The 26,003-nt window shown below is 41.3% G+C and overlaps 2 protein-coding genes across 3 annotated transcripts in view; one reads left to right on the top strand and one right to left on the bottom strand.

Annotated features, from left to right (window-relative positions):
• Positions 1–319, top strand: part of tex9 (testis expressed 9) — a 59,825-nt gene extending 59,506 nt beyond the window's left edge. Inside the window, exon 12 of the mRNA XM_085968758.1 lies at positions 101–319. Within this exon, the coding sequence (XP_085824884.1) occupies positions 101–175 (75 nt within the window). The 3' untranslated portion in view covers positions 176–319. The remainder of the gene's footprint in view (positions 1–100) is intronic.
• Positions 320–1,791: 1,472 nt separating this feature from the next.
• Positions 1,792–26,003, bottom strand: mns1 (meiosis-specific nuclear structural 1). Of its 2 annotated transcripts, none has more exons than XM_085968756.1 (10): positions 25,844–26,003; positions 20,426–20,650; positions 14,897–15,024; positions 11,457–11,559; positions 10,707–10,936; positions 9,368–9,584; positions 9,154–9,261; positions 5,205–5,462; positions 4,671–4,796; positions 1,792–2,073 (listed from the first exon to the last, which is right to left on the bottom strand). In XM_085968756.1, the coding sequence occupies exons 1-10, from the start codon at positions 25,844–25,846 to the stop codon at positions 1,966–1,968; spliced, it is 1,506 nt and encodes a 501-aa protein (XP_085824882.1). In that variant the 5' UTR covers positions 25,847–26,003; the 3' UTR covers positions 1,792–1,965. The 2 variants fall into 2 exon arrangements, with proteins under 2 accessions (XP_085824882.1, XP_085824883.1); XM_085968757.1 differs by having other exon boundaries at positions 20,426–20,647.

Below are 26,003 nucleotides of genomic sequence, written 5' to 3'. Positions count from 1 at the left end.
TCTTGCAAGCTCCCATGACTGGGAGAAGCAAAGCCGCTGCATCGGTGCGCTATATAAATACACGTTATCAGATCACAAACTTGCTTGTTTGTTTTTTTAGATGCACATTGAAGCTGCTAAGATGCTCTCCTTCACTGAAGAGGAATTTATTAAAGCATTGGAATGGGGAAACTGATTGGAATAGAGTCTAATGTTGTAAAACGTAACTTTTGTTGCAATTGCATATGAATCTTTTTCTTATTGAGTTCAATATTTACATCTATCCTACTACCAATTTTACAAAAATATTTTAAAGGAATAAAGTTAAAATTGTTTTCTACCTTTTTGTTATTCTTTAATTCATTCTACTCGTAGTCAATTAAGTGTGGGGTGGTTACTGGTTTTTAACCTAATGATTGTGTTTTCTCCTTCCTATTTAATCTATAAGCCCTGACTCCTGAGATGCCACATTTGTTTTCATCGTCAGCTTCTAATGTGTCCCACATCTTGAAGCTACTTAGTAAAAATGATTGTGTAGCAGAAATTCTGCTCTCTTCTAAAAGTAGTTTTCGTTGGCTGGTTGATTTGTTTTATTTCCATTCAGTATATTTCCCTTAGAGTCCACCAGTGTTGGTATTTCTCCATGCCTAATTCAACTCTGATCTTGAACCACTTTCCTGGTTTTGAAGTATGTTTAAATGTCAGCTGCCAATAGGGACAGCCACAAAATAATGAAGAAAACTTGACTAGAGTATCAAGCACCAAGATACAGCAGCATAATCTCAGTTATCTTCACTCTACAAACAAGCACATTAAACACTCAGAGGTAGGTCTGGGAAACTTAGTTGACCCAGTGATCAGGCGAGATTATCGGCATTCCATTTTTTTCAGCTAACAATGATGTCTAGGACTTCAGTATGATCAATCCTTGTTGTGTCCAACCTTCTCTCCTAGTATACTTGTCCTTGGTATAGACACCTACACACTCATGCTTAGCAGAGACTAACCTGGCACCAGCTAACACAGTATTGACAGACTTCATGGACTGACACAATGTAGCTGCTACTGCTGGGAGGTTTTCCTTTCATGAATCTGAAGTTAGTCAAAGTTTGTCATACCTGTATCAACTGACATGTTGCCCTCAACCAGTATATTTGAAAATAGAAGGTCAGCGTTAGCCAATGATCTGGTCATGGCAGAACCCCAAGTTTGGGGAGACTGTACTTTTGAACATTACCCTGCAAGAAAACCCTGTTGAAAGGGCCACCTCAGTAGGGCGCTAGGGTTTTGTGGGTAATTAGTTTCTGTTTCCTTCCAATCAAAATTAACTGTTGTAATAGAACAAGCCATGGCCTTTGTGATGTGGAACCAGGCGCCCACATAAGGCACTGCTGCTCTGCAACCTCAACATGTTTTGCTGGACATGTGGAACCAATCAAGCTCAGCTTTACTCCTAAAATATGTAGAGGATGCAGATCATTCAAAGAAACAAGAGGGTCCACATTTTGGTAATCTATCTATTGCATGATCCTCAGTTAATAATTCCTCCATTGGTCTATTATCTTTAATTCCCCCCCCCCCCCCCCCCATAGCATGCTTTCAGATGCAGTAAACTACCAATTTATAAAAAACTATAAAGTATTTATATTATTCTGTACAGTATTGTAAAAAAAAAATAATTGAAAAACTTAATTAGTCAAATCCTTAGATTCCAGAAATTGCTGATCAGATAACGCGAGTGGCAATATTCACTGGTCAGTATGCCGCTGGTCTTCAAAATGTACCTTCTGCATAAAGATGAGCAATTTCATAGTCATTTATAATATTTATTTGTGTAATATGTCATTAAAAATCATGTCCGTTACAATTTCAACTCTACAAATGAGATCAATATAAATTTATGTCCAAAAGTAATTGTGTGCTGGCTAGTGCAGCCATCCTTTAGACAAAGTTGATATGATGTTAAACACGACGATGGGTTCGGGTCTAACAATCCCAGCCTTCATCTGAAGACAGATTGGCACTTCCTTTCTTCAAATTCTCTCTGAAGGTATCATCAAACAGATCAAGCTCTTGTTCATCTTTAAATATGCCCTTTCAAAGATACATACAAGTAATTAGCTTAACCAGCAAAAAGAAATCATGCAACCATAAACTTAGCTATGTTCAAACAATAAACTGAGACTAAACAGAAGTGAAATCAGTTCAAATCATTCAGTATTAGCAGTTTTTTGGCCTTAAGTTTTTAAGTTAACTTGCTGTCCCTGCAGGGTGACTACCTCCTCGAATCTACATTCCAGGAGCCCTCGAGTCTTCCATATGCAATAGTCCTTAGCTGCTCCTTCAACTCAGAAACTTTGAGCTTCAGTACAAGCAATCAGAGGCACTTCTCATATGTGGTCATCTTGAATACACAAAACATGCAGGACTTCCCACATCATGCAAGAAACACAAATCATTCACTTCAGTTGTGCCCCTGCCTTTTGCCTTTTTTTAAAAAAAAGCTTAATAAATCAAACCGAACAATTTTGTGATTTAGTCTCTTGTTAATTTTAGGCCAACTGCACATCAAGGTATAATGCCTGCTGAGGCTAAACTATTAGCCTTTTGCACTCCACTGGTCTAGCAACTACACTCCCACCCTTCTCACTGCTCCTTGTACAAAGCTGTCAAATCAGGCATGTCTCTCACCCACAGCACTGAAAGTCACCATCAATATCTTTGACTGTAACTGTTGCTCACTGCCATTCTCCTTCAACTCTCCACTGCCTTCGATACGGTCAACTATTCCAATCTCCTCGCACATCTTTCCTTCACAGTCCACCTCCATGGCACTGCTTTCCAGCTTCTACTCCTACCGGTCACACTTGCAGACAGTGCATTGCCACAAATGGTTTCTCCTCCTCTGCCTAGTCAGCTTTGCTGTACCGCATGTGGCTCCCTCTTCATCATTTAGTTTGATATTATCCAGAAGCATGGGGTCAGCTGATGGCACCTAGCTCTACCTCACCACCTCCTCCTTTGACCCCCCAGCTGTTGCTACTGTCTCGAACTGCTTATCCAATATGACTACCTAGATGAGCCAATTTTCCTCCAGTTCAATGTCGTCAAAACCAAAGCCATTCTTTAAACTCCTGCAAACGCTTTTATACCTCCGGTCTCAAGTCTATCTCCATGCTCACCTGCTATCTCAGATGTAGCCGAGAGGCGCAGAACATTGGTATATTGCTTAACCATGAGCTTAGCTTTCTTCCTTGCATCAGATTTCTCATCAAATTTATTTCTTCCACATCTACAACATCACCTGCCTCCACCACTTGTTCTGCTGCCAAAACCCGAATCCACAATTGTGTCACCTCACAGCTGGATTTCGCCAACCCTCTCCTTTCTGGCCTCCCACTTCTACCATTCATAAAATAAAAATGATCCAGAATGTCACAACCTGACTAAGATTCTTGACCACCTCTTCAAATCCCTCCACAGACTCACCCTCCTTGTATCCATGCGCACATCCTAGAGTTTCAACACCAATCTACAGGAAACTTTTGATTAACCGGCCCCTAAATAACCGGAACGCTCTATCCACCGGCAAAATTCAGGAGTCGGTTCAGGTAACTTTTTTAACTTTTATTACATTTTTTACTCCATTTGTTGCTGTGCAAGGGTGTAGCTGAAGCTGTTGTTAAGCTACAGAGACGCTTGCAACTTGTGCCGATTGTTTTGAAGCTACAGGGTTTGTTGCTTTATACGGAGCTCTGAGCTCCATATCTTTTACTATAGCGTTCGGTTGTCCGGCATTGTTGATGAACCGGCACCATGTTGGTCCCGTCCGTGCCAGATACCAGAAAGTTTCCTGTACTTCTTCCCTGCTTCCTCCACTACACCATCAGTGGCCCCAACCTTTGGAACTCCCTCCCTCAACATCTGCGCCTTTCTATCTCCATACATTTAAAAGCCTCAAGACCCTTCTCTTCAGCTGAGCTTTTGTCCCCATGTAGCTCTGTTTTGATTTTCTCTCCGCTCCCCATAAAATGCTGAGACATCTTTTTGTACGTAATGCGTACTATAGATGTGTTTTCAGGTCAATACTGAGCATGAGTTGATTGTGAGGAACTAGCAACAAATGTATTAATTTGCTTCAATTCTTTTGTCTCAGTCGGGCCTTTAAAAGGGGAAATTTAAAGAGTTATTTAAAATCAACACATAGAAAAGCAGCAGGAAATAATTCACTTCTCTTGCAAACTGACCTGATACAATAGAAATAGAAATCTATAGAAAGTCTTCAATACAAATTGCCTGCCTACTGTTCCACCACACAAATGGTGCGTGTGGTGGAAAAATGATTACAAGGCAGCACAACACCAGGGTGCAGTTGGAGACACCTATAACAAAACAGATGTCTCACAAATTTTACCCAGATAGTTTGAGGACAGAAAGGCTCAGACTTCCATAACTTGTACATGTTCCAGCAACACTAATGCTTAGCACTGCAATTCATCTCGTGCATAGAGTGACTGGAGTTTCAGGTGTCCAATGTCTAGGAGAGAGTTCCAGTCAAGCAAAGTGATACATGAAGCTTCCCAGCTGCTCTTCTGTTAAGACCTTTTCTAAATAATACAGTCTAAACACATGAATCCCTAAAAATTCTACAATTCCGTTTTTAAACAGGTAAGATTTCTCACTTAACATACCTTTGGAAGGTAACCAAGTAGTTTACTAGCATGCTGTTTGAGAAGTTTCTGCCTTTCATCCTCAATTATGGCTTTAAGAGCTGCCTCCTTCTTCTCTTCGTCACGACGTGCTTCAAGTTCCCGTTCCTATATCATAAACATATATAAAAATTTACTGGAAGCCATGTATGCAGAACACATGAATTCTTGGACTTCTATTCATGAAACAGGATGCAGCATGGAGCACTAGGGCCTCTACTGAACTTGGTCAAATGTTACACTTTTTAAATGAAAAGCTACTAAAATGTAGGCCCTAGTATAAAGCGAGAAACAAAAACATGTGCTCTTGCTATATACGAACATGTACTTTTACACTCCAAATGTGTGCAGACTTTTTCTAATAATGAAATAGTAACCTTGCTAAAAGAAATAAAATAGAATTACAAAACGGAAAGTTATTAAATAACCAGGTGTTACATAATATCTTAATGACATGGGCAAAAATGGGACAGTGTGTAAATATGAATTGCATTTTAAATAATACACATTACGTACTTGGTTTGCTGCAAATTGTCTGCGTCGATCTTCAATGATTTCCTCTACAGCCCTCTTATGCTCAAGCTGTTTCATACGCCGTTTCTGTGCATTCATCTGCTCAATACGGTCATCCTCTGCAAGTTTGGCCATCATCTTCCTCCGTAACACATCTTCCTCCTCCTTCTCTGCCTGCATACGCCTCTGTTTGAAAGCCATTTGCTCCTGGTGGGTCTTCTGCAATTCAAGACGCTGACGAATTTGCTTTTCCATCTCTGCCTGTAAAAGTAAACGTTTAAAATGTGACACTTCTTTGCATTACCTTACAAAATGTAAGTTCAGTGTAAATTTTATTAAAACTTTTTGCCCATTTTTTTGTCTTATAATGCTCCTGTGAAGTGCCTTGGGACATTTTACTATGTTAAAGGTGCTATATAAATACAAGTTGTTGCACAGTGAGGTGGAGCAACAATATGTGGTACCACTGTAGTTGAGAATGCAGGTTCCATCCTGCATGCTCACCTCAGTGTGCTTCCATGGTGGAAAGGATTGCTTGTAATTTTCAGGGTTTTTTTTTTAAGCCTTTAGTTCAGATGGAAAACCAGAGTACAACTATGAAATCTTCTATTGTGGTACAGCTAAGAAACACATCATGCACACACAAATGCTAGACCTTTTATCTTCTAGCCACAAACTTGCTGCTTTCCATCAAGTTACCCCATTACTAGTTGTTTTTCAGCCCTGCATATGCATGAAGCAATTTTTAAATTAAATACGTCCTGAAAAATCACATTAAAAGATTCGTAAAATATCAGTAGTGTAGGCAATATTGGCCCAGATTCTGCAGTAATAATAATGGTGATGCTATCAGCACTCACCGTTATTATGCACTAAATCGGACAGCAACTTCTGGCATCCGCACATACGCAGTTAAACACAGAAATCCAGAAGTTGCTGTCAGAGATAGCCCGCTCCTCCACAGGGTGCCCTCTTGCAGCCCTCGCCGATAGATTCTGCATTGAAATGACTGCAACAGCATAAACTTGCTGTACTTGGCCACTAGATTCGCATGAAAAACGCTGAGAAAGTTAGGGCTGGTGCATTTGGGAGTAAGTGAGTTTTTAACAGCGTGAAATTACTGCTGAACATCCTCTCTGGCCCTGAAAAAATAATTTTAGAAGTGTGGAGACTCATTCCCTCAGAAGAAAATTAGTGTTGGAGTTTTAAAAAACAATTTAAAATTTTTATTTTACTTTTTCTGTTTTTTTTAATCTCGTTCCCTTAATCCCATCTGTATTTCCCAATCCTTATTTTGCTTTCTGTACATTATTTAAATCGAATTTATATTTCCTGCTTTATACTTCCTGATTTGTACACTGCGGGCTGAATTTTGCTGGCGCTCAGAGGTCGGGTTCGGACGTGGGTCTGCTGTCAAAATCCAAAAGATTGCCAGCGGGGCGGTATCCCACTCTAAACCCACCTCCTTGTGAGTTTCCCTAATGCCGGTTCTGCCTGTGATTTGAAGACACTGCACTAAGCGGCGAGTCATGCAATTGTGCTAGTTAGGAGGGTGTTTAAAGCAATTTAATCACCATTTTACCAGCTACAAAGCATTTTCCCAAATTTTCCACGAGGTTCCCATTGCTCGGGGATCACACCAGGTAAGTATGTTGGGATCTGAACAACTCTCCATTTCTGTCATTAGGTGACAGCTGCAAAAGTGGTATAAAAGCTACCATTTTACAGCTGGTCGTTTTCCAATCTCCGAAGCTTCAGCCTTCAGTATTTGGAACCCACTTTTGAGCTTTATGCACTCTTGAAGAGTTTGGAGTAATCTCTCTATCCACTGTCACCCCCTTGGAATAACCTATCTCAACATTGACAGATTACTTTTGTCATCTCAACCTCGCCTGCCATCTATTCCATCAGCATCGGTGCCCTTGAAAAAATCTCACCTCGGTCCTCAGAATACTAACACAATCAACCAGCATCACCGGGCGCACCAGCACCACCAACATCCACACCAACCTTATCCGCAATCAACTGATGCTACACCGGACACAGGGCATCATCACCTGTGCACATTTTTGCCCGGGACACCAGTGATGGCCTCTCCGTGGCTAGATTTACTCCACTTAACACTGTACACCCTAGCTGCCACATGATACACCAGGTTGGCACCACCCCACACCAGCACCATAAAGCATCCCTACAATGTCCAAGCCATTCCTTTCACACCCATCACCATTGAGGAGGGGGGGGGGGGTGGAAACGTTCACTGGAACTCACTAAGACACTTTCAAAGCTGCACACAAATCTGTCCAAGAAGGCAAAGTGGTGACAATAAGGATTTCAATGCTTGACAACACATTAACAGAAAGTTTACATGAACATTGGCTAAAACACTCAAGTGCCTACCCTTGTGTGTTGTTAGTTGGTATGATTGGACTAGGATGAGCGCAAGGGGTGGCTAGTGAGATGAAGAATGAATATAGATAGAGAGGAATGGGCGGAGGTGCAAGGTAAGTTGGTGTGAGTAAGGATGCGCAGGAGTAGGGTAGGGAAGGCTGAGTGATAGGAATGTGATGAGAGGCACAGCAGGATGAGGTTGAGTGTGGCTTCGTACTGTTTCGTGATCGACAGATCATTGAATCGTTTGCGGCACTGCACCCAGGTCCTCCTGACCACATCCCTGCTTGTGCCCTCCTCTGCAATGTGCAACCAGGCTATGTTGATCTCCTAGGGACGTCTCTTGCGCCCATGGGAAGAGAAGAGGACCTCCCTGTGTGCTGTGACTCCCTCCGTAAGCATATGGAGGGAGTCATGGGAGAGCGCGTGCACCTTTGTGCAGTTCTTGTCAGTGTTTGCAGCACCTCAATGCTGCAGTACACGGACAGAACTGTCAAAATCAATTTGGACATGGCTGCCTTAAGCATCATCAAATGGCATCATCAGACCAGCTTCCTATTAATTGGCCAGGAACCTCGTAGGGTGGGCTTAACAAGCCCCATCATCGTAAAATCTTGTTGGAGGCCAGGATCGAGACAGATGCCAGATCCCCACACGCTACGGACGTCGCCCCGGACCCACCGAGGTTGGAAAAATCCAGCTCTGCGTGTCTGTGAGGATTCTTCATTCTGATTGGTTGAAGAGTTCTGCTGTTTCTTGCTTCGCTGTTTCTTGTTCTGTGCACAGATGCCACAAATCACCTGTAGAGGGTGCTGCCAATGTTCCCTGTAATTCTCTTTGGGACCAGACGGTCCATTCAAAATACCGCACATGCGTGGTTTTTCTATTTAAAAGCTGGCTGCACGGGACCTTCAGAGCGCTGCGCGGCCAAAGGGAACATTGGGCACCATGCTGGAAAAGACACTGGATTAGAGGAAATCTATGATGAGAAACCCATGGAAACTCTGTGGGCAGCTGTCAGCGAGGTGAACGATAAGGTCATTATCCTTGCAGTCTTTACACTACAATTAATATTTTTGTTTTATTATAGAATGAAAAGTTTGTTTTTTTTAAAAACAGCAAATCTTTTCACCCATTTCCTGTGCTTTGTGACATCCGTTGAACTCTTGCTTGTGAATGCTAAATAATGGGCACTTATGACAATTATTATCTAATGTTTCACAGCTTTCCAATAAATTATGTATGGAATTTAAATCCAAGTACAGTACTGGGATTCTAAAAAATGAATCCAGACAGACATTTTGGTAAAAATATTTTCAAACTCTTAACTTGACCAAGTTGAATTGAGTGGAACAAAGCAATTTTCTTTGCCAAGGAGATGAAAATATAAAGGATAGCAAAAGATAGATACAAGTGCATCAGGCTCAATTTGATAACTATCTTTTAACTTAGATATAATTATTGCATCTTTTCAGTTCACTGTCTCAATAGAAGTACTGCCAGAAACAAATCAACTTTTAAGTTAAAAATAGTGGTGGTGAGAAGTCTTTTTGATACTAACTATTTCTTGCTGTCTGCGAGCCTCTTCTACTTTTTCAAGGTACAGTTCTTGTCTGACATTCTCCAATTCTTCACGATCGTGCTGTTTCTTTTCAATTTCTTCAGCAAGCTATAGTGAAAAACATGCCAGTTATTTATTAGAAGTTGAATTTTAAGAGTTCAGAGTACTTATAATGTGCATATCATGATAGACTAAGCACACAAATTTGTGTTACCCTTTTGTACAACATTTCCTTCTGTTCATCTTGTTCTCGAACTTTGGCCATCCGGTCATCTTCTCTGCCTTGTTGTGAATTAGCAAATTCCAAAATTTTACGGTTCTCTGCTTCCATTCTTTCACGTTCCATTTGTTTCCATTCAGCTCGTTTCTTCTGGAACTCCTCAACGTACCTTTGAGTTTCCTTCATCTTCTCCATCTTCAGTTCTCTGTCCCTATGCAGAAAGAGGAAGTTAAAACAACAGTGGTGATGGTGAATAGTCTTATCAAGAGATATATTTCTAATATCACAAGCAAGAATTAGGGAGCACAACAAATGTTAATTTTTTATAAAAAGTTTAGAACCCTGTCACTACTACAGCACAGATTTGAAAAGTGTTGAACGTTTTATTTGTTTATAAAGAGGTAATGTGATCAACTGCCTTGCTTCATAGTAGATATCTTTGTGTGGATTCTTTGATCTTTTAAGATAGTGCAGGTGTTGAGGGAAAATGACTTTGTGACCTAGCTTTCTGTTGATTGACAACTACGCGATGGCATTCCAAATGGCTGCCTGTTAAGCCTTCACTTACTAAGCATGAGAGTTCTGGAGACTTAATTAAAAATGCTTTTCCCAGAGTCTAAATCTATACTTAATAAAGGGGGTGGGAGAGGGGGTGTGATCTACCCTATTCATTACACATTGTAAAATAGTAGTTCACAACAATATATTATTTTTTCAAGGCACTTTACTTCCTCCTCTACTGAAGATGCTACCTCAATGCCATGGTATGATTCTGAGGGGATCATAGCCTTCCAGTACCCGATCTGACCACTCGGCTATTCTTCAATTGCCAAGCCTGAACTTGTTCCTCACCCGATGTCCGCGCACACATTTTCAAGAAGTCATTGGATAGCAATCAGGAGCAGGAATCTCGGTTAATATTTTCCCCCTCCCTAGTCAATAATTCTTGAGTTCAACTGGAGCACCTCAATTGCTGTCCCAATTGATATTGGTTACTTAGCACAGATGATGCATTGGTCAATAAGCTCACTATAAATACATTTGAGAGACAATATTGAAAAGAAATGCATTAAGTGTTGACATTAATTCATGACCCTTTCCAGAGGCTTTCATATCCAATTGCTCCCACTAAATACACTGATCTCACTCTTTAAATACAGGTGACATCCAGGGGCAATCTAACAGTGCCACAGGCTTTATATGATTAAAACCTTATAGGGAACTACGTTCAGGAAAACGATAAGTCAAACGTAGAAATATATCCTCATTTTACACAAAACACATTTTTTTGGACATATTTCAAGAAACACTAATTAGTATAAATAAAGTTTACCTCTGATCTTCATCATATATCTTTCTTACAATTTCATCAACCCGTAGTTTATCTTTTAGGAATTCATCATATGCTTCCTGTCTCCTTTGTTCGTTTTGATCAAGTTGCTGTCGCAGCGCCTCCTGATACTTTACAGCTTGTTCATGACGTGTTTGATCCTCCTTGGTCCCCTCTGCTGTGGCCCTTTCATGTTCTTTCTTCATCAATTTAGCAACCTCAGCCTCTCGTTTCTGGGAGGCAGATAAAAACTGTTCACTCTTTCAAACTTGAAAAAAGGGTTCAGATAGTACAAGTGGGAAGCATTAGTTAGCAATAATTTAAAAGTAAGGTTAAAGTTATAAAAAAAAAAAGGCAAGTAAAGATATTAAGGAGGCAAGTAAAGATATTAAGGGGGCAAGAAAGTCAGGGTGAGCAGAATTATTGTAAAGAATTAACATTTATTTTAGCTATGTTTAGGATTAATATGGACTTTGTTTCATTGTCACAATCTGTGACCCGAAACCTTTTTAAAAAACGCAGTCACTGGCCAAGGCGGCGTATAATTTCCTGGAGCTGCCAGCAGTAGAAAAGGTTAATTAAAAGCATGCAACATAACATTAATGCGTAAACTGGAATCATCAGTCTATCAGGGAATCAAATACATGATTTATGGTCTCGCAACCCAAAAACCTTATAGCTGTGCAGCACCTTCTTTCAGCGAGGTTTTTATTACTCATCTGTAAACACCCATCTTTTAAGCACAGTACTTACTATCTTCTCAAAGCGATTTGCTTCTTTTTCAGCTATCTGGGCAGCTCTTTCTCTGTTCACATAAGCAGCTTTCAACTTGGCTTCCAACTCACGAAGCTCAAGACTAATTTGGATATGCAGAAACACAAGAATAACTAACAACATGAAAAGTAGACCAAGTAGCATAATAACACTAATCTGTATCAGATCAAAATGGTATATAGGGCTGAATTTTGCTTGTCTTTCACCAAAAATGTTTTGGTCCCATACCACAATATAAATGTCATGGCCCACAAGTTTCCACAGTGAATGTTTTGGCAAAGGGAGGGAGTTACTGACTGTAGAATATCAAGGTGATGTATGTACAGTACTGGGTCATAGTATGTACAATAGGAATAGAATACTGGCAGCAAAAACATCTTGAAAATTGGGAACAACTGTACTTACTTGACCCCAATAAGCTAGGTGTTGTAAAAGGACATTGTTTTTTATGGGGGGGGGGGGGGGTGCGGTGGTGCATGGAAAGCAGCAACATTTGTATGCATGTAGAGGAAGAAGCAAACAACTTCACCTGATTTTGGTACAATGATGCAAAATACTGCTAAAGAATTAAACTACTATTTTACATTTCATCAAAAGAAAAGTACTGCGGATGCTGGAAATCTGAAATAAAAATAGAAAATGCTGGAAATTCTCAGCAGGTCAGGCAGCACCCGCGGAGAGAGAAACAGAGTTAACGTTTCAGATCGACGACCTTTCGTCAGAACTAGAGAAGTTAGAGATGTAACTAACTTCTTCCTTCATCCGAGAGGATGACAAAAGGGGATATAAAAAGGTTAGGAAAGAAGTTAGAAAAGCAATAAGAAACTATGAAAGTAAATTACCAAGGAATACAAAAAAAAGTAAAGTATTCTACAGACACATAAATAACAGAAGAAAAATCACGATAGGGATAGGGCCACTGTGCCCACGATAAACTCACAGGTAATGACAGCAAAATGGCAGAAATATTAAATAATTACTTTGCCTCAGTATTTACCAGGGAGACTAACATGGTGGGCATAACATTAGAAGAGATAACAAGCTGGCTCCAAAACAGAAATCCAAATCTTACACAGAGAGTAGGGGTTAAAGGTTGTTACTCAGACTGGCAATCGGTGGGAAGTGGTGCTCCACAAGGATCGGTGCTGGGTCCACCATTGTTCACTATTTACATAATCGATTTGGACTTGGGAATCGGAAGTACAATTTCAGAATTTGTGGACAACACTAAATGGGGGGGGGGGGGGGGGGGGGTGGTGGTGTAGTTAATACAGAGGAGGAATGTGACAAAATACAGGAAGACATTCATAAACTTGCAGAATGGGCATGTAATTGGCAAATGAAGTGTGAGGTGGAACATTTTGGTAGGAAGAATAAGGAGACCACATACTCATTGGAAAATAAGTATCTAAATGGGGTAGAGGAGCAGAGGGATCTGGGGGTACAGATACACAAATCATAAAGTAGCAACGCAGGTTAATAAGGCCATTAAAAAAAGCAAACAAAGCACTGGGGCTCATTTCTAGAGGAATGGAATTGAAAACCAGAGAAGCTATGTTAAACTTGTATAAAACCTCGGTTAGACCACACTTGGAGTACTGTGAACAGTTCTGGTCTCTATTATTAAAAGGATATAGAGGCACTATATACTTTTTATAATTTACTATATGATTTACTAGAATGATACCAGAACTGAGAGGTTATACCTATCAAGAAAGATTGAACAGGTTGGGACTCTTTTCTCCAGAAAAGAGACTGAGGAGTGACCTGATAGAGGTCTTTAAGATTGTGAAAGGGTTTGATAGGGGAGACGTAGAGAAGATGTTTCCACTTGCGGGGAAGACCAGAACTAGGAGCCATAAATATAAGATAGTCAGTAATAAATCCAATAGGGAATTCAGGTGGACCTTCTTAACCCAGAGAGTGGTTAGAATATGGAACTTGCTACCACAAGGAGTAGTTGAGGCGACTAGTATAGATACGTTTAATGGGAAGCTAGATAAACACATGGGGGAGAAAAGAATAGAAGGATATATTGATGGCGTTAGATGAAGAAGGGTGGGAGGAGGCTCATGTGGAGCATAAACCCCGACATGGACCTGTAAGACTAAATGGCCTGTTTCTGTGATGTAAACACTATGGCTCAGAAATTCGGGTCTCCACGGGTGAGTACGCACGGGGTGCTCACCCGTAGGCCCGATGGAAGTGCCAGTTTCCTGCATGCGCGGGAAACCGGCACTTCCGTTCCTCTGAAAGCAGGGGTTCAGAAGTCGAACGCGTGCGCGGGGGAGGCAGCGCGTGCGCATCAAACTTAGGCTTTTTTTTTTTTTTTTGCAGGTTTTTCCGTGAGGGTAAGTCTTTAGAATTTAGAAATGTAAAAAGCAGGCATAAGGCCTGCTTTTTACAAGGTAAATGGTCAATTAATTAAAATTAAAACATTTTTTCCACAGGTTTATTATTTTTAAATACTTTAAAGCAAGGTAAGTTTATTTTTAGCCCCGTTAAAATATAAAATTATTTTTTTCAAAAATTTAAATTATTGTTTAAAATAGTTATTTAATGTAATTTATAATTTATTTCAAAAATGTGATTAAAAAAAATTATTTGAAGGTTTAGTGCTATTTTGGGGCCGTAGTATTTATAAGTCTTGACAGCACTTCCTGTCAAGACTTATGAATGGAGCATTCCCTGCTCCGATTGGCTGCCCATGGCCCACGTGATCCCAGGGGACGCATCGAACTATCTGCGCCCCTGGGACACGCAAGCACTGCGCGCCGGTAGCTGGGCCAGGCCCCGGATCGGAATTCCACGGGGCCCTACAGCTCAACGGCCGGCGCACAAGGTAAGTGCAGGTCGGGGGCTTGCACCCGCGGGAAGCCCCCGACCCGAATTTCTGGGCCTATGTAATACTATGTAACAGTTTTTAAGCAAGTACAGAGGCGGGGAAAAGTCGGGTGTGGGGGGGAGGGGAGAGGATTAGGGGAGGAAAGAACAAAAAGGGTGGAAGGCAGGAGTGATTAAATGAGGGATAATGGTGCAATGCAAAGAGGTTGGCAATGGAACAAGTAAAGAAACAAAAGATAGATCTAGTGGAGCTGTAAATGGCAGAACCATTACCAGCATCTGCTGTCTGCAAATTTACATTTAATACTTATTCGTGAATCAATCTATAACCTAGTTAGCCTCATTTGCGACCATGGCTCATCCAAAAAAAAAACTGCAGTTTCAATCTCTATTCAGTATCATTAATAACAACTTGTATCTGGTCATTCATTCTTTTTTACATTTCCATTCCCTCCTTTGGGATTACCTTAGTCTTCATAACAACAATGAACTAAGCTTCAAAAGGTAATTAATTAGTTGTGAAGCGCTTAGAGAATGTGATGAGGCAATCTATAAATTTGACATCTTTCCTTTACCTGTTTTCTCTGATTTGCTGTCTCATTTTTTCATCTTTTAGTTTTTCATACTTTATTCTTTCTAGTTCCTTGGAGATCCTCTCCTCTTGTTCCAGCTGTTTTGCCTTCAGTATTTTTCTTTTTTCTGCCTATTAGAGAATTAGTCAGGGACAATAAAGCCCAAGAACCACACATGTAAAACCAATGTAAGACAGGCTCTTCAAAAGAACATTCCGAATGATCAATCCAATTTAATGTTATATACATCTATGCACTTGAACTACATTTTGTTTTATTGAATATTAACAAGTTAAATTGAAACATTTATATAGTGGAACCTCTTATCAGCATTCCAATTATCCACCTTCCTGATTATTTGCTAGAATTGTCCCAGCACAAAGCCTTGAGCAAGGCAGCACCAATCTCCTCCTGTCTGAAATAAATCAACCTCAATACTAAATTGTTATTTATATTGTAATTATCTTCTTTCCTAAGCTTAGAGATTGTTGTACCATACAGGCATGACCAACATTTGGGAGCTTTCAATTATCCGCCTATTTCCAAAATCTACCAGGGAGATCCTTCCATTGTAAAGGATTTGGAAGGCTCCCTTGTAAATTTTTTTTACTGATTTTCTTTTAAAAAAAAAAAAAAAAGTATAAAGTTATATAACCTTTGACTTGCAGTATTACAAAGTATTTACAGCACAGAAACAGGCCATTCGGCCCAATAGATCCATGCTGGTGTTTATGCTCCACACGAGCTGGGATTGTTCTCCTTGGAGCAGAGAAGGCTAAGAGGAGATTTGATCGAGGTGTTTAAAATCATGAAGGATTTAGATAGAGTAAATAAAGAGAAACCGTTTCCAATGGCTGAAGGGTCGATAACCAGAGGGCACAGATTTAAGGTGATTGGCAAAAGAACCAGAGGCAACGGGAGGGAAAAACTTTTTTATGCAGCGAGTGGTTAGGATTTGGAATGCGCTGCCTGATAGGGTGGTGGTGGGTACAGATTCAATAGTAGCCTTCAAAAGGGAATTGGATAAATACAAGGAGAAAAAATGAAGGAAATCTCCTATCCAAACGGGCTAACTTGTATTTTTATTTATTTTCCTGCTCCAGTGAGGTCTGCTATTTCAGGCTTCTATATACAGCTGTGGAGTGCTGTACTGATGCTGCAGTTAACTGTCAAGTGTGCATCCCCTATGGAAATCCCACAGAGCTCGACCCAGTCCTGTCCTGGATGCCCATCGGGTAGCATCAGAAACAGGAAGATTCAGTACCTGCCCATCACTGCTAGAAGTGGGTCTCTCCTAATTTGCTGACAGTTCAATAATTAAAGTCCCTCTACTCGGGAGACATTCTGAAAAGGGCAAAGCATTAGCGCAGACTTAAGCAGTTGGAGAATATTAAGATTTGAATCCATTTTTCAATATCAACCCAAAGAGCACGTTTAAAAAAAAAAAAAAAAAAACTGGAACACCCAATCAACAGCGTCAGGAGCATTTGCAGCACCTAAGAACAGATGAAGGTCAATTTGCCCCAGGACGTGTAATTAATTATATTAAAAAGAGTCGAGACAAAACAACAGGCCCTTTATAAAAAGCACAGTAGGATCCATTGTAACTAGAGGAGCTAGGATAGATTGCAATTTTCTCGTTAATAATTTGGCCAGGATTTAAAAACATGTTTAGCAGGAAGAGTAGGCTAAAGCTACCAATATTCAAGACCACATTTTTTCATAACATCTGATGTAATAGTCATCATTTCCTAAAACCCTTGTGCTCTGCACCTCCTCTATGCTCAATTCTTGTGTAAAAAGGGCATTATGTTTCAATAAGGCAGTGATGTGGGAGTAATTCCAATCTCTGCAAGAAAGAATAATCTAAGATTGTATTAATAATTAAAGGATCAGGCATACATTTAGCTCCTGGCTTTATAGGGCTACCGCATTTAAAATCCTAAAGCAGGAAAAATAACCATGTTTATTCCAAAATGTAATTTTTTGTTTAATATTAAGGAGCTTTTTAATATTTGGAGTAAAAACAAAAAAGGACAGAAGCACAGTCAGATCGCTGCAGAAATTAGTGGCCTTTTCTACCCTAGAAAGCAAAGTTTTTGGTAGGAAAATGGGGTGAGGGTCTTCAGTTATGTGGAGAAACTGGAGAAGCTGGGATTGTTCACCTTAGAGTAGCGAAGGTTAAGAGAAGATTTGATAGAGGTTTGCAGAGGATTACATAGGATATACGGCACAGAAACAGGCCATTCGGCCCAGCCAGTCCCTGCCGGCATTTATGCTCCTCTCGAGCCTCCTCCTGTCTTTCCTCATCTAAATCTATCAGCATAACCCTCTATTCCCTTCTCCCTCATATGTTTGTCCAGCCTCCCCTTAAATGCATCTGTACTATTCACTTCAACCACTCCCTGTGGTAGCGAGTTCCACATTCTCACCACTTTTTGGGTAAAGAAGTTTCTTCTGAATTCCCTATTGGATTTCTTGGTGACTATCTTATATTGATGGCCTCTAGTTTTGCTCTTCCCCACAAGTGGAAATATTCTAAAGGGAGACTAAAAGGGAGGGGGACAGAACCTTTCATAATTTTAAAGACCTCTATTAGGTCACCCCTCAGCCTTTTTTTAAGAGAAAAAACAGACCCAGCCTGTTCATCCTTTCCTGATATGTATACCCTCGCATTTCTGGTATCATCCTTGTAAATCTTCTCTGCACCCTCTCCAGTGCCTCTATATCCTTTTTATAATATGGCGACCAGAACTGTACGCAGTACTCTGTTCAAAACCATGTATGGTTTTGATAGAGAAACTGTTTCCAGTGGCAGGAGGGCCAGTAACTAGAGGGCACAGATTTAAGGTAAAAGAACCAGAGGCACGATGAGGATTTTTAAAAAAAATAAATGCAGCGAGTTGCAATTTGGAATTCATTGCCAGAAAGGGCGGTGGAAGCAGATTCAATAGTAACATTCAAAAGGGAACTGAATAAATATGTGAAGGAAACAAAATTACAGGGCTATGGGCACAGAGCCAGGGAGTGGGACTAATTGGATAGCTCTTTCAAAGAGCCAGCACAAGCTTGATGGGCCGAATGGCCTCCTTCTGTGCTGTCTCATTCTATGATTCTATGGTAGCACCTTTTCTCGACAATGTAGAACATGCTAAATCTCTACCAATCCTAGATTATTTACCTGGGACATGGTTGTGGCATTTTAGTCATGCATTTATTTTGAACTGTCAGATCTAGGTAAAAATTATCTAGATTACACCAGAGTGCAGAATTAAAATCCTCAGCAAGAATTGAAGAGCGTGCTTTGTGCTCAGACAAAATAACAAATATCAGACATTAAATTTAGATGCTTATCATTAGAGGCATAAATGTTTGTGTCTCTGTGGTACAAAAGATTACTGTAATTCCTGTAGTGATCTGACTGTACTAGAAGTCTCAAATGAAACAAAAGCTTTTTTCTCAATCCGCAAATCAATGAGATTAAAGCCAATCTTTCCTGAATTAAGTTTGCAGAATTCCCCTTTTACAACCTCGTCAGCAAAGCAGTGGAGAAGCACCAAGCAGCCAGTGGGCACTGCCACACTGGGAAGAAGAAAGCAACATGCAGATGGAGAATCACTACAGCTAACATATGCCTTATAGTGGCCAATCCCAGGATAACACAAGTGGCTACGAATGGTGGTTGGCATGAGGAGTCTCACCAAAGAGTGAAAAGTACTTCTAAAAAAACACAATAAATTCTTATACAAAAAGTATTTCTCCACTCTGTACATTTTACCCATCATCCTACAAACTCACAGATGTAACTAAACTTCTCCCCCAATCTCCTTCTCTCTCGCAAGTGCGGACGTACTGGGAACAATGCCGCAGGTACTGGGAGCCCTCCATGTACAAGGCTGGACAGGGAGTACTGTCAGGCTATTTGATTGTGGGTGGGCATCACAACAAAGCCCAAGGCTATCCTCACAAAATGTCCACACACATGCACGTTCCAGCAGGAGTCACTGGATAGTAATCAAGCGTAGAAACTCCAGGTGATGTTCCCCTCTCTGGCCCAGAGGCTCTGGGGTCAGTTGTAGTGTCTCTACCACCAGTAATTAAACCAACTACAGGTAGATTATCCTTTATCCGAAAACCTCGGGACCAGCCGTGTTTCAGTTTTCGGAAAATTTCGGATTTCGGAAGGTATTTTATAAGACTGGGAAATTTGTCGGGGGTGGGTCGGCGGGGGGGTCAGGGGGGGTGGCGGGGGGGTCGGCGGGAGTCGGGGTCAGCGGGGGTCGGGGTCGTGCGCACAACTTACGCTGACCCTCTGCTCAGCGTAAGTCGTGCGCCACTCTGGTCATGTCGTGCGCACGACTTTCGGGAGAACAGCATAAATGTCTAAAAACAACCGTTTACATCTTTCTCCAGGGGTTCCGCCATTCTTTCGTCTAAGTTACGGAGGGATATTACGAGAACCCCAAAGGAAATTCTCCCCAATAATGTCTAGCTATAAACTCTGACTCATGCTCTGCCTTATGGAGAAAATTATTTACTGCACCCATTGAAGCGTTGAAGTGAACGTCTGAGTGCTAACATTAAGGACAGCTTTAAGACATGCAGAATAGAGAAGAAGTGTGTCATCTTGGAGTACCATAATTTCTTCTGAATAAGGAGAAGGGTTTTCCTCAAGTTCTAATTTTGAATAGTTTAGCCATCAAGCTGGTGCTGCTGGTTCAACATTGCTGGCAGAGTTAGAAGCTACAGCATCAGATTGATGGACTTGCAGCGAGTAATGATATGCAATATTTGGTGCCATGTTTGACCCCAAGACCACTTATTTCTGTCTCCCATTCTCCACCATCTATGAAGTCCAGATTGTGCAAACTCAGCCACATGTATCCTGTCCTGTACCAAGTTTCACTTATCCATCAGCCCTGTCCTTGCTGACCTATACTGGCTCAAAGTCCCCTGACACCTTACATTGAAAATCTTTGTCTCCTTTATAAATCCCTCCATAGCCTTGCCCTACCTATTTCTGCAATTGCCTCCAGCATGATACGGCCTCCAGAACATTCTGTTCCTTTCATTCCTGTGCATCCCCCCTCCCTATGCCCCTTTGGTGGCAAAGTTTCAACTACCTTGGTCCCACTGTCTGAAACTCCCTTCTGAAATCTCTTTGCTCTCCACCTTTCAAAACCTCAAGAGTCATTTCTGACCAATATTTCAGTCATCTTCCTAATCTCCTCCTTCTTGGCCTCAGTATTCATTTTCTTTACGTATATTTGCAAAGTGCAAGTTATACAAGAGTGGAAGTGCTTTTAAAAGCACCAGTCAGATTATTGTCATGTGGCTGAATGCCAGAATGACAACAAAAGATAGTGTTTGCCTGAATACTTAATTTTCTTTTACATTATTTATAGAATTCCTTAGAAAACACTAGGAGATCCTATTTGAGATTATGCATGCAGTCCTTACAAATCAAAAACTACTAAACAATGACTAATACATAATAAAATACACAAGTAAAAGCTCTAGTAATTTGTTTACCTTTAAAATTGCTTCTTCCATCAATTTTTCATGTTCCATCTCCTGTATTCTCCTTTGGAAGCGCTTTTGTGATGCTAATTCATCAGACTTTACTCTGGCAAGTATAGACTTTTCTTTATTCAATGTTTTAATATAATCTTCAAACATTTTGTCCTTTTGTCTCTTGTTGTCCATCACCTGACTATGCCGATTGCTCACAAATGTAATCGGGCAAATATTAGCCTGCTAATTACAAAGAAGGAAATGTACATTTTAAAATGTTGACACATGTTTAGCAAAAAGAATTCCCTCTTCTAAAATGCAACCAGGGAGACAAGTAAACTTCAGATTTCAAGATCTATTTGAATGTTATCGGTTGTTCCAACAGTTCTCCAGACTGATGGGAATGTAACTGTTTACAAGAGGAAATAAAATTCTCAATTGGCATAAAGATGATTCGTATCCACGTCAGCCTGACTGCATACAAAAATAAGAAAATAAAAATCCTGGACCCTCCGAGCAGATAATGCACAATGCTGAAATAGCCTACAGGTCATTTGGACCTGTTATTTTGTCTACAGGCTATTCTTAATAGTTAAGAAATGGTGCATATCCCACCAGAATGGGAAAAGCACACTATTTTCTGACACATAGTCATTTTCATAATTAATCAAAGGTCCAAGAGCAGACTTGGATGTGGATCCATGAAGCACATAAGTGGGAGCGGAAAATTGTGTGCAAGTGAAATATAAAGGGGAGAATTAAAGGGAAGTTTCACAATTAGGGGACAAAAGCTCCAAAAGTCTTAGAGCTTCAAAAAGCATCTCAATCTATTTGCACTCTTTGCTAAAGCTGAAGCAGCAGATTAAGAAGTGACGGGTAAAAATTAAAGAAAAGGAAATACTAGATGCAAGCATAAGTCTAGAGGCAAGTGGTGGAGCAGTACAGCACACAACCCCGTTAGAGGGCTGCTGAAGTAAAGGATGGTGCTGCACCAGGTGATTGCGAGGAATGCCTTCTGTGCCACTGCAACGTACCATCCCCAAAGGTCAGCACTGCAGCATGACCGCAAGGGGGTGCAGCGAAGGTTCAAGCCACAGCTGACCATTACAATCACTAACTGTGCCAGTCCTATCTAGCCCTATTGTGCACTGTGGCAAGAAATGTCCTTGAAGCAGATGACACAACTCTGCATCCACTTCATCTTCACCATAGTAACCACCACAATACAAAACATTGCACCGTCAGGAAAATTTCTATTATGCCTTTTTTAATAAGATTTTAGCAAAACACTGTAAATATATTTTTAAAACTGGCTTCGATAACTCTCATTAAGAAAAAATATTTAATCTTTATGTCAAAAGGGCAGTCAAAACACGAAACAGCTCCCAATTCAGCTACATTTCAATCAGAGTCAACCATCCTAGATGCCTTCCCTTGCTGATGTTGTTGCAACTATTATGAAATTAATTAATCATTTCAGAAAATTACTTGGTGTCTCGGTCAATCCTTTTTTGAGGTGTTAATATGTATGAGTATGCAAACTTTGGAGAGTAAATGAATTCATTGATCTCCAATCTGACCATTGAGAAGAAGACAGTCAATGGCACAAAAGGTTTCTTTTGACATAAACAAGCAATATGTATCCTCAATTCAGTGTTCAAAATCACCCCCACCCCCCCCCCCCCCCACCTAGTGGAAACCAGACAGGGGGGGCAGTTAAAATGGTTTACTCACACCTTTCCCACCTCAATGTACCGACTGCAATTTTAAATTGCAGCAAGACAGCAAGAACACCCACCCCAAGTCAGCAAGGTCCTCTTAAATATGTAGGTCAGGCTCCAATTAAATAATCGGGGCCTGATCTGCCTTTTAACCCGAGGCCTGAGTGAGGTGCAGTTGTGCTACCACACCTAGCAAAATCTGCTGAAAAAGCAACCAGGGCCAGAAGAGGCCCAGCAAGGTAAGTTTTTTTAATTTCCATTTACGGGAAACTTTCTGGTATCCGGCACTGACGGGACCGAGTTGGTGCCGTCCCATCAAAACTGCCGTATAAACCAGCGCTAATGTTAAAACATACGGACAACAAACCCTGTTGCTTCAAAACAGTCGGCCGCAGCTTAAAAGCGTCTCTGTAGCTAAGCAACAGCTTCAGCTAGACGCTTGGGAGCCACGACTGGGGAAAAAAAAGCAACGAGAAGTAAAAAAACTTATAGGAAACGGCTCCTGAATTTTGCCGGTAGATAGAGCTTTCCGGACATTTAACCTCCGGTTAAATGAAAGTTTCCTGTAGTTTCCTTCAGGCCCTACAAGAAACTATGAGCCTTCCCTGCCCTGAGCTTTCTCCCCCTCCCCTGACTGGGAAACGCCTCCCGGAGCACTAACCAGCTGCCGGGGACCATCAATCTGGGTCCCTGGCGGCGGCCTCCTGCTGCCTGACTTTCACCGCTGGGCAGCGTCTTTCTACTAATTTATAATATAAACAATATAAAGGGGAGGATGTTTTGCTACAGCTATACAAAGCCCTGGTTAGACCACATCTGGAGTACTATGTACAGTTCTGGACACTGCACCTTATAAAGTTGTGGAGGCTGGGTCATTGAATATATTTAAGGTGGAGATAGACAGATTTTTGAAAGGTAAAGGAGTCAAGGGTTATGGGGAGCGGGCAGGGAAGTTGAGTTGACGCCAAGATCAGATCAGCCATGATCTTATTGAATGGTGGGGCAGGCTCGAGGGGCCAAATGCCCCTACGTCTTATGTTCTTATATATTGGCCTTGGAAGGAGTGCAGCGCAGATGTACCAGAATGTTACCAGGGCTCCAAGGGTTAAATTATGAGGAGAGATTACATAAACTAGATTTGTATTCCCTGGAATATAGAAGGTTAAGGAGTGATATGATTGGAGGTTTTTTTGAATTTTGAACAGAATTGATAGGGTAGACAGAGAGAGACTTTTTCCGCTTGTGGGGGCGTCTAGGACAAGGGGACATAACTTTAAAATCAGAGCCAGGCCATTCAGGAGAGAAGTTACGAAACACTTCTTCATGCAAAGGATGTTAGAAGTGTGGAACTCTCCCACAGAAAGCAGTAGATGCGAGCTCAATTAATCATTTTAAATCGGAGATCGATAGATTTTTGCTACTGAAGAGTATTGGGGGATATGGAGCCAAGGCGGCTAAATAGAGTTAGGATACAGATCAGTCATGATCTCATTGAATGGCGGAACAGGCTCGAGGGGCTGAATGGTCTACTCGTGTTCCTATGCTCCCATGATTTCTCAGCAGTTTTGGTCAGGAAGTCAGCAAGCAGCATATTAGAGGCCCGGCAGTTAAAATTGGCTGACCTCGCCTGCTGCTGCTCCCGGACGAGCTTGCCACTCACTTTGCTGCAAAATCGAGCCCTTGGTCTGTAGGCTGTGTATGAAATAAGCTGTGAAAACTTATTTAAACTCATGGACTGATTCAATCTTTATTGTTTTCTAAGTATTGTACCAGCAGGATCTTGCTGAGTTTCCTGCTTTATTGTAATTATCTATCTATCTATAAGTAGTGGCTTGGCAATGTGGCATTTATCATACACCGTTTTTTTTTTTGGGGGGGGTGGTGGTGGAGAGGAGGCTAGGATCTCGCTGGATAAATTAAAATAGGCTGAATAGCCTTCCTCAGCTGTAATTATTTTGTGATCCCACATCATCTCGAGAACACAATATTTAAACTGTAATTGTTAGTCCTGTGGCACATTATCCTATTCACTGCATGCATAAGGATGGAAGCCATAACAGGATGATTCCTGGAATGAAAAATTATAGATTTGAGATATTGGAATTATTTCAAGTGGGACAGGGTAAACAAAGGCTTTTTTTTTACAGAGTAAATAGGGAAACATTAGTCTTCTGGTTGGGGAGTCAGCGATGAGGATCATCAATGTAAAATTGTTACCAAGAGTGAAGTGAGTTCAGAGAAATCTTCTTACAGAGAGCTGTTGGGGCATGGAAAGCTTCGCCACAGGGAGTGGTTGAGACAGAGACCATAATATCTGATTGGACAGCTTAAAATAGGACCTTTGTATGAATTGTGATTGGATGCCTTTGACCAATCTGCTGTTGAAACCTTCATCCACGCCTTTATCGCCTCCAGACTCGACTATTCCAACACTCTCCTGGTTGGTCTCCTAATCTTCATCTCATCCAAATTTCTGCTGCCCATATCCTATCACACACTAAATCCCACTTGTCCTCACTGACCTATTTGTTAAAGAAAACTTAACTACCTTAGTATGAGATTATGTTAATGCATCAGCAGTAGCTGAATCTATTTGGATACAGTTAGTTCAAGCTGATGGTTCCAAATCATTGGTACCGGTTATAGGTGTACAGGACAGGGATCCCTTGGTGACAAAGTACTGGGGTCACAAATTGCTAAAACATCTGAATTGGGACTATTTTAATTGAACTAAAAAAGGTGGCACTGAATAGCCCTGCATTACCAAGACCTCACTGACCTACATTGGCTCTCAGTCCACAAACACCACAAATGTAATATTCTCATCCTCCTTTTCAAATCTCTCCATAGCCTCACCCCTCCCTATTGCTAACCTTCCTGAGCTTTATAGCCCTCGCCTCCAAACTTTGATCCTGACTCTGGCTTTTTGTGTATCTCCCACACCTGCCTTCACCCTACCATTGGCAGCGGTGTCTTTAGCCACCTAGGCACTACTTCTGGAAGTCTCTCCCTAAAACCTCCCATTTCCTTCTCCTCCTTAAAACCCACCTATTTGACCAAGCTTTTGGTCACCCTTCCTAATATCTCCTTCTTTGACGTCGTCCTTTAAAAAAGATTAAATGTCATGGCAAATACAAGAAATGACACTGAGAGCAGGTACATAGTGGAACCCTCAGCATTTAGTTGTAATGCTCAAGTATTCATCAACACTAGCTCCCTTGATGAATGTAGGTTTATCCAATGAATAGCTGAGCTTCAGTGAGCAGGAAGGTCCCTGGTTCAATCCCCAGTTCGGCTGGGGCAGCACAGGTGCCTCAGGGTTCCCGTTCCTGACAGCTATTCAGCAAGGTGTTGGAGGTGTGTGCATGTTGGGTCAGGACCATGCCCCTTGCCCCTGTAAGGCCCCTTGTGGTGCAACAGCCTTCTCACCCTGAGGGCTCACACATGAAGATTGGCCCCATGGCTGTGGCAGCAGTGGACACTGGGTGCCTATTATAGCACAGAGCAGATTAAAATATGCTCACTATAAAAGGGTTAGCACTACGTTAATAATAATTATTGCATCTCCTCCGCATTTTGAAACCATTATTGTGCCACTCGAAAATAATTCTACCCAACAACCAGCAAGTGCCCGGGTTATTCAGGAACTGACACCCCGATAACAAGAACCCGGTGTCAACACACACTCGGGGGGAGCTCGCACTGCGGCACTTACCATCTTTACAGCGATAATTTCAACCGTGTTTTGGTGAATTATAATTTCGGCAACTGACAGCAGCAGCCGTTACCCTGGAAACACCGCCGCCCGGCGCCTTTTTTTTCACTGCTCAATAACAGCCGCTCTGATTGGCTGCGAGCGAGGTTTCCACCCGTCC

Source organism: Somniosus microcephalus, chromosome 27, assembly GCF_052327205.1.
Source record: "Somniosus microcephalus isolate GS21.2 chromosome 27, FLI_Smic_1.0, whole genome shotgun sequence".
Taxonomy (NCBI): Eukaryota; Metazoa; Chordata; class Chondrichthyes; order Squaliformes; family Somniosidae; genus Somniosus; species Somniosus microcephalus.
This window is presented reverse-complemented; position numbering and strand designations above follow the sequence as displayed.

What these genes read in the sequence shown, in the direction of transcription:
- mns1 (XM_085968756.1), bottom strand. An exon ending in CAAATCGCTTTGAGAAGATA is followed by an intron (nt 10,937 to 11,456) that starts GTAAGTACTGTG and finishes TCTGCCTCCCAG; the next exon opens with AAACGAGAGGCTGAGGTTGC. An exon ending in GACAATTTGCAGCAAACCAA is followed by an intron (nt 4,797 to 5,204) that starts GTACGTAATGTG and finishes TTTATGATATAG; the next exon opens with GAACGGGAACTTGAAGCACG.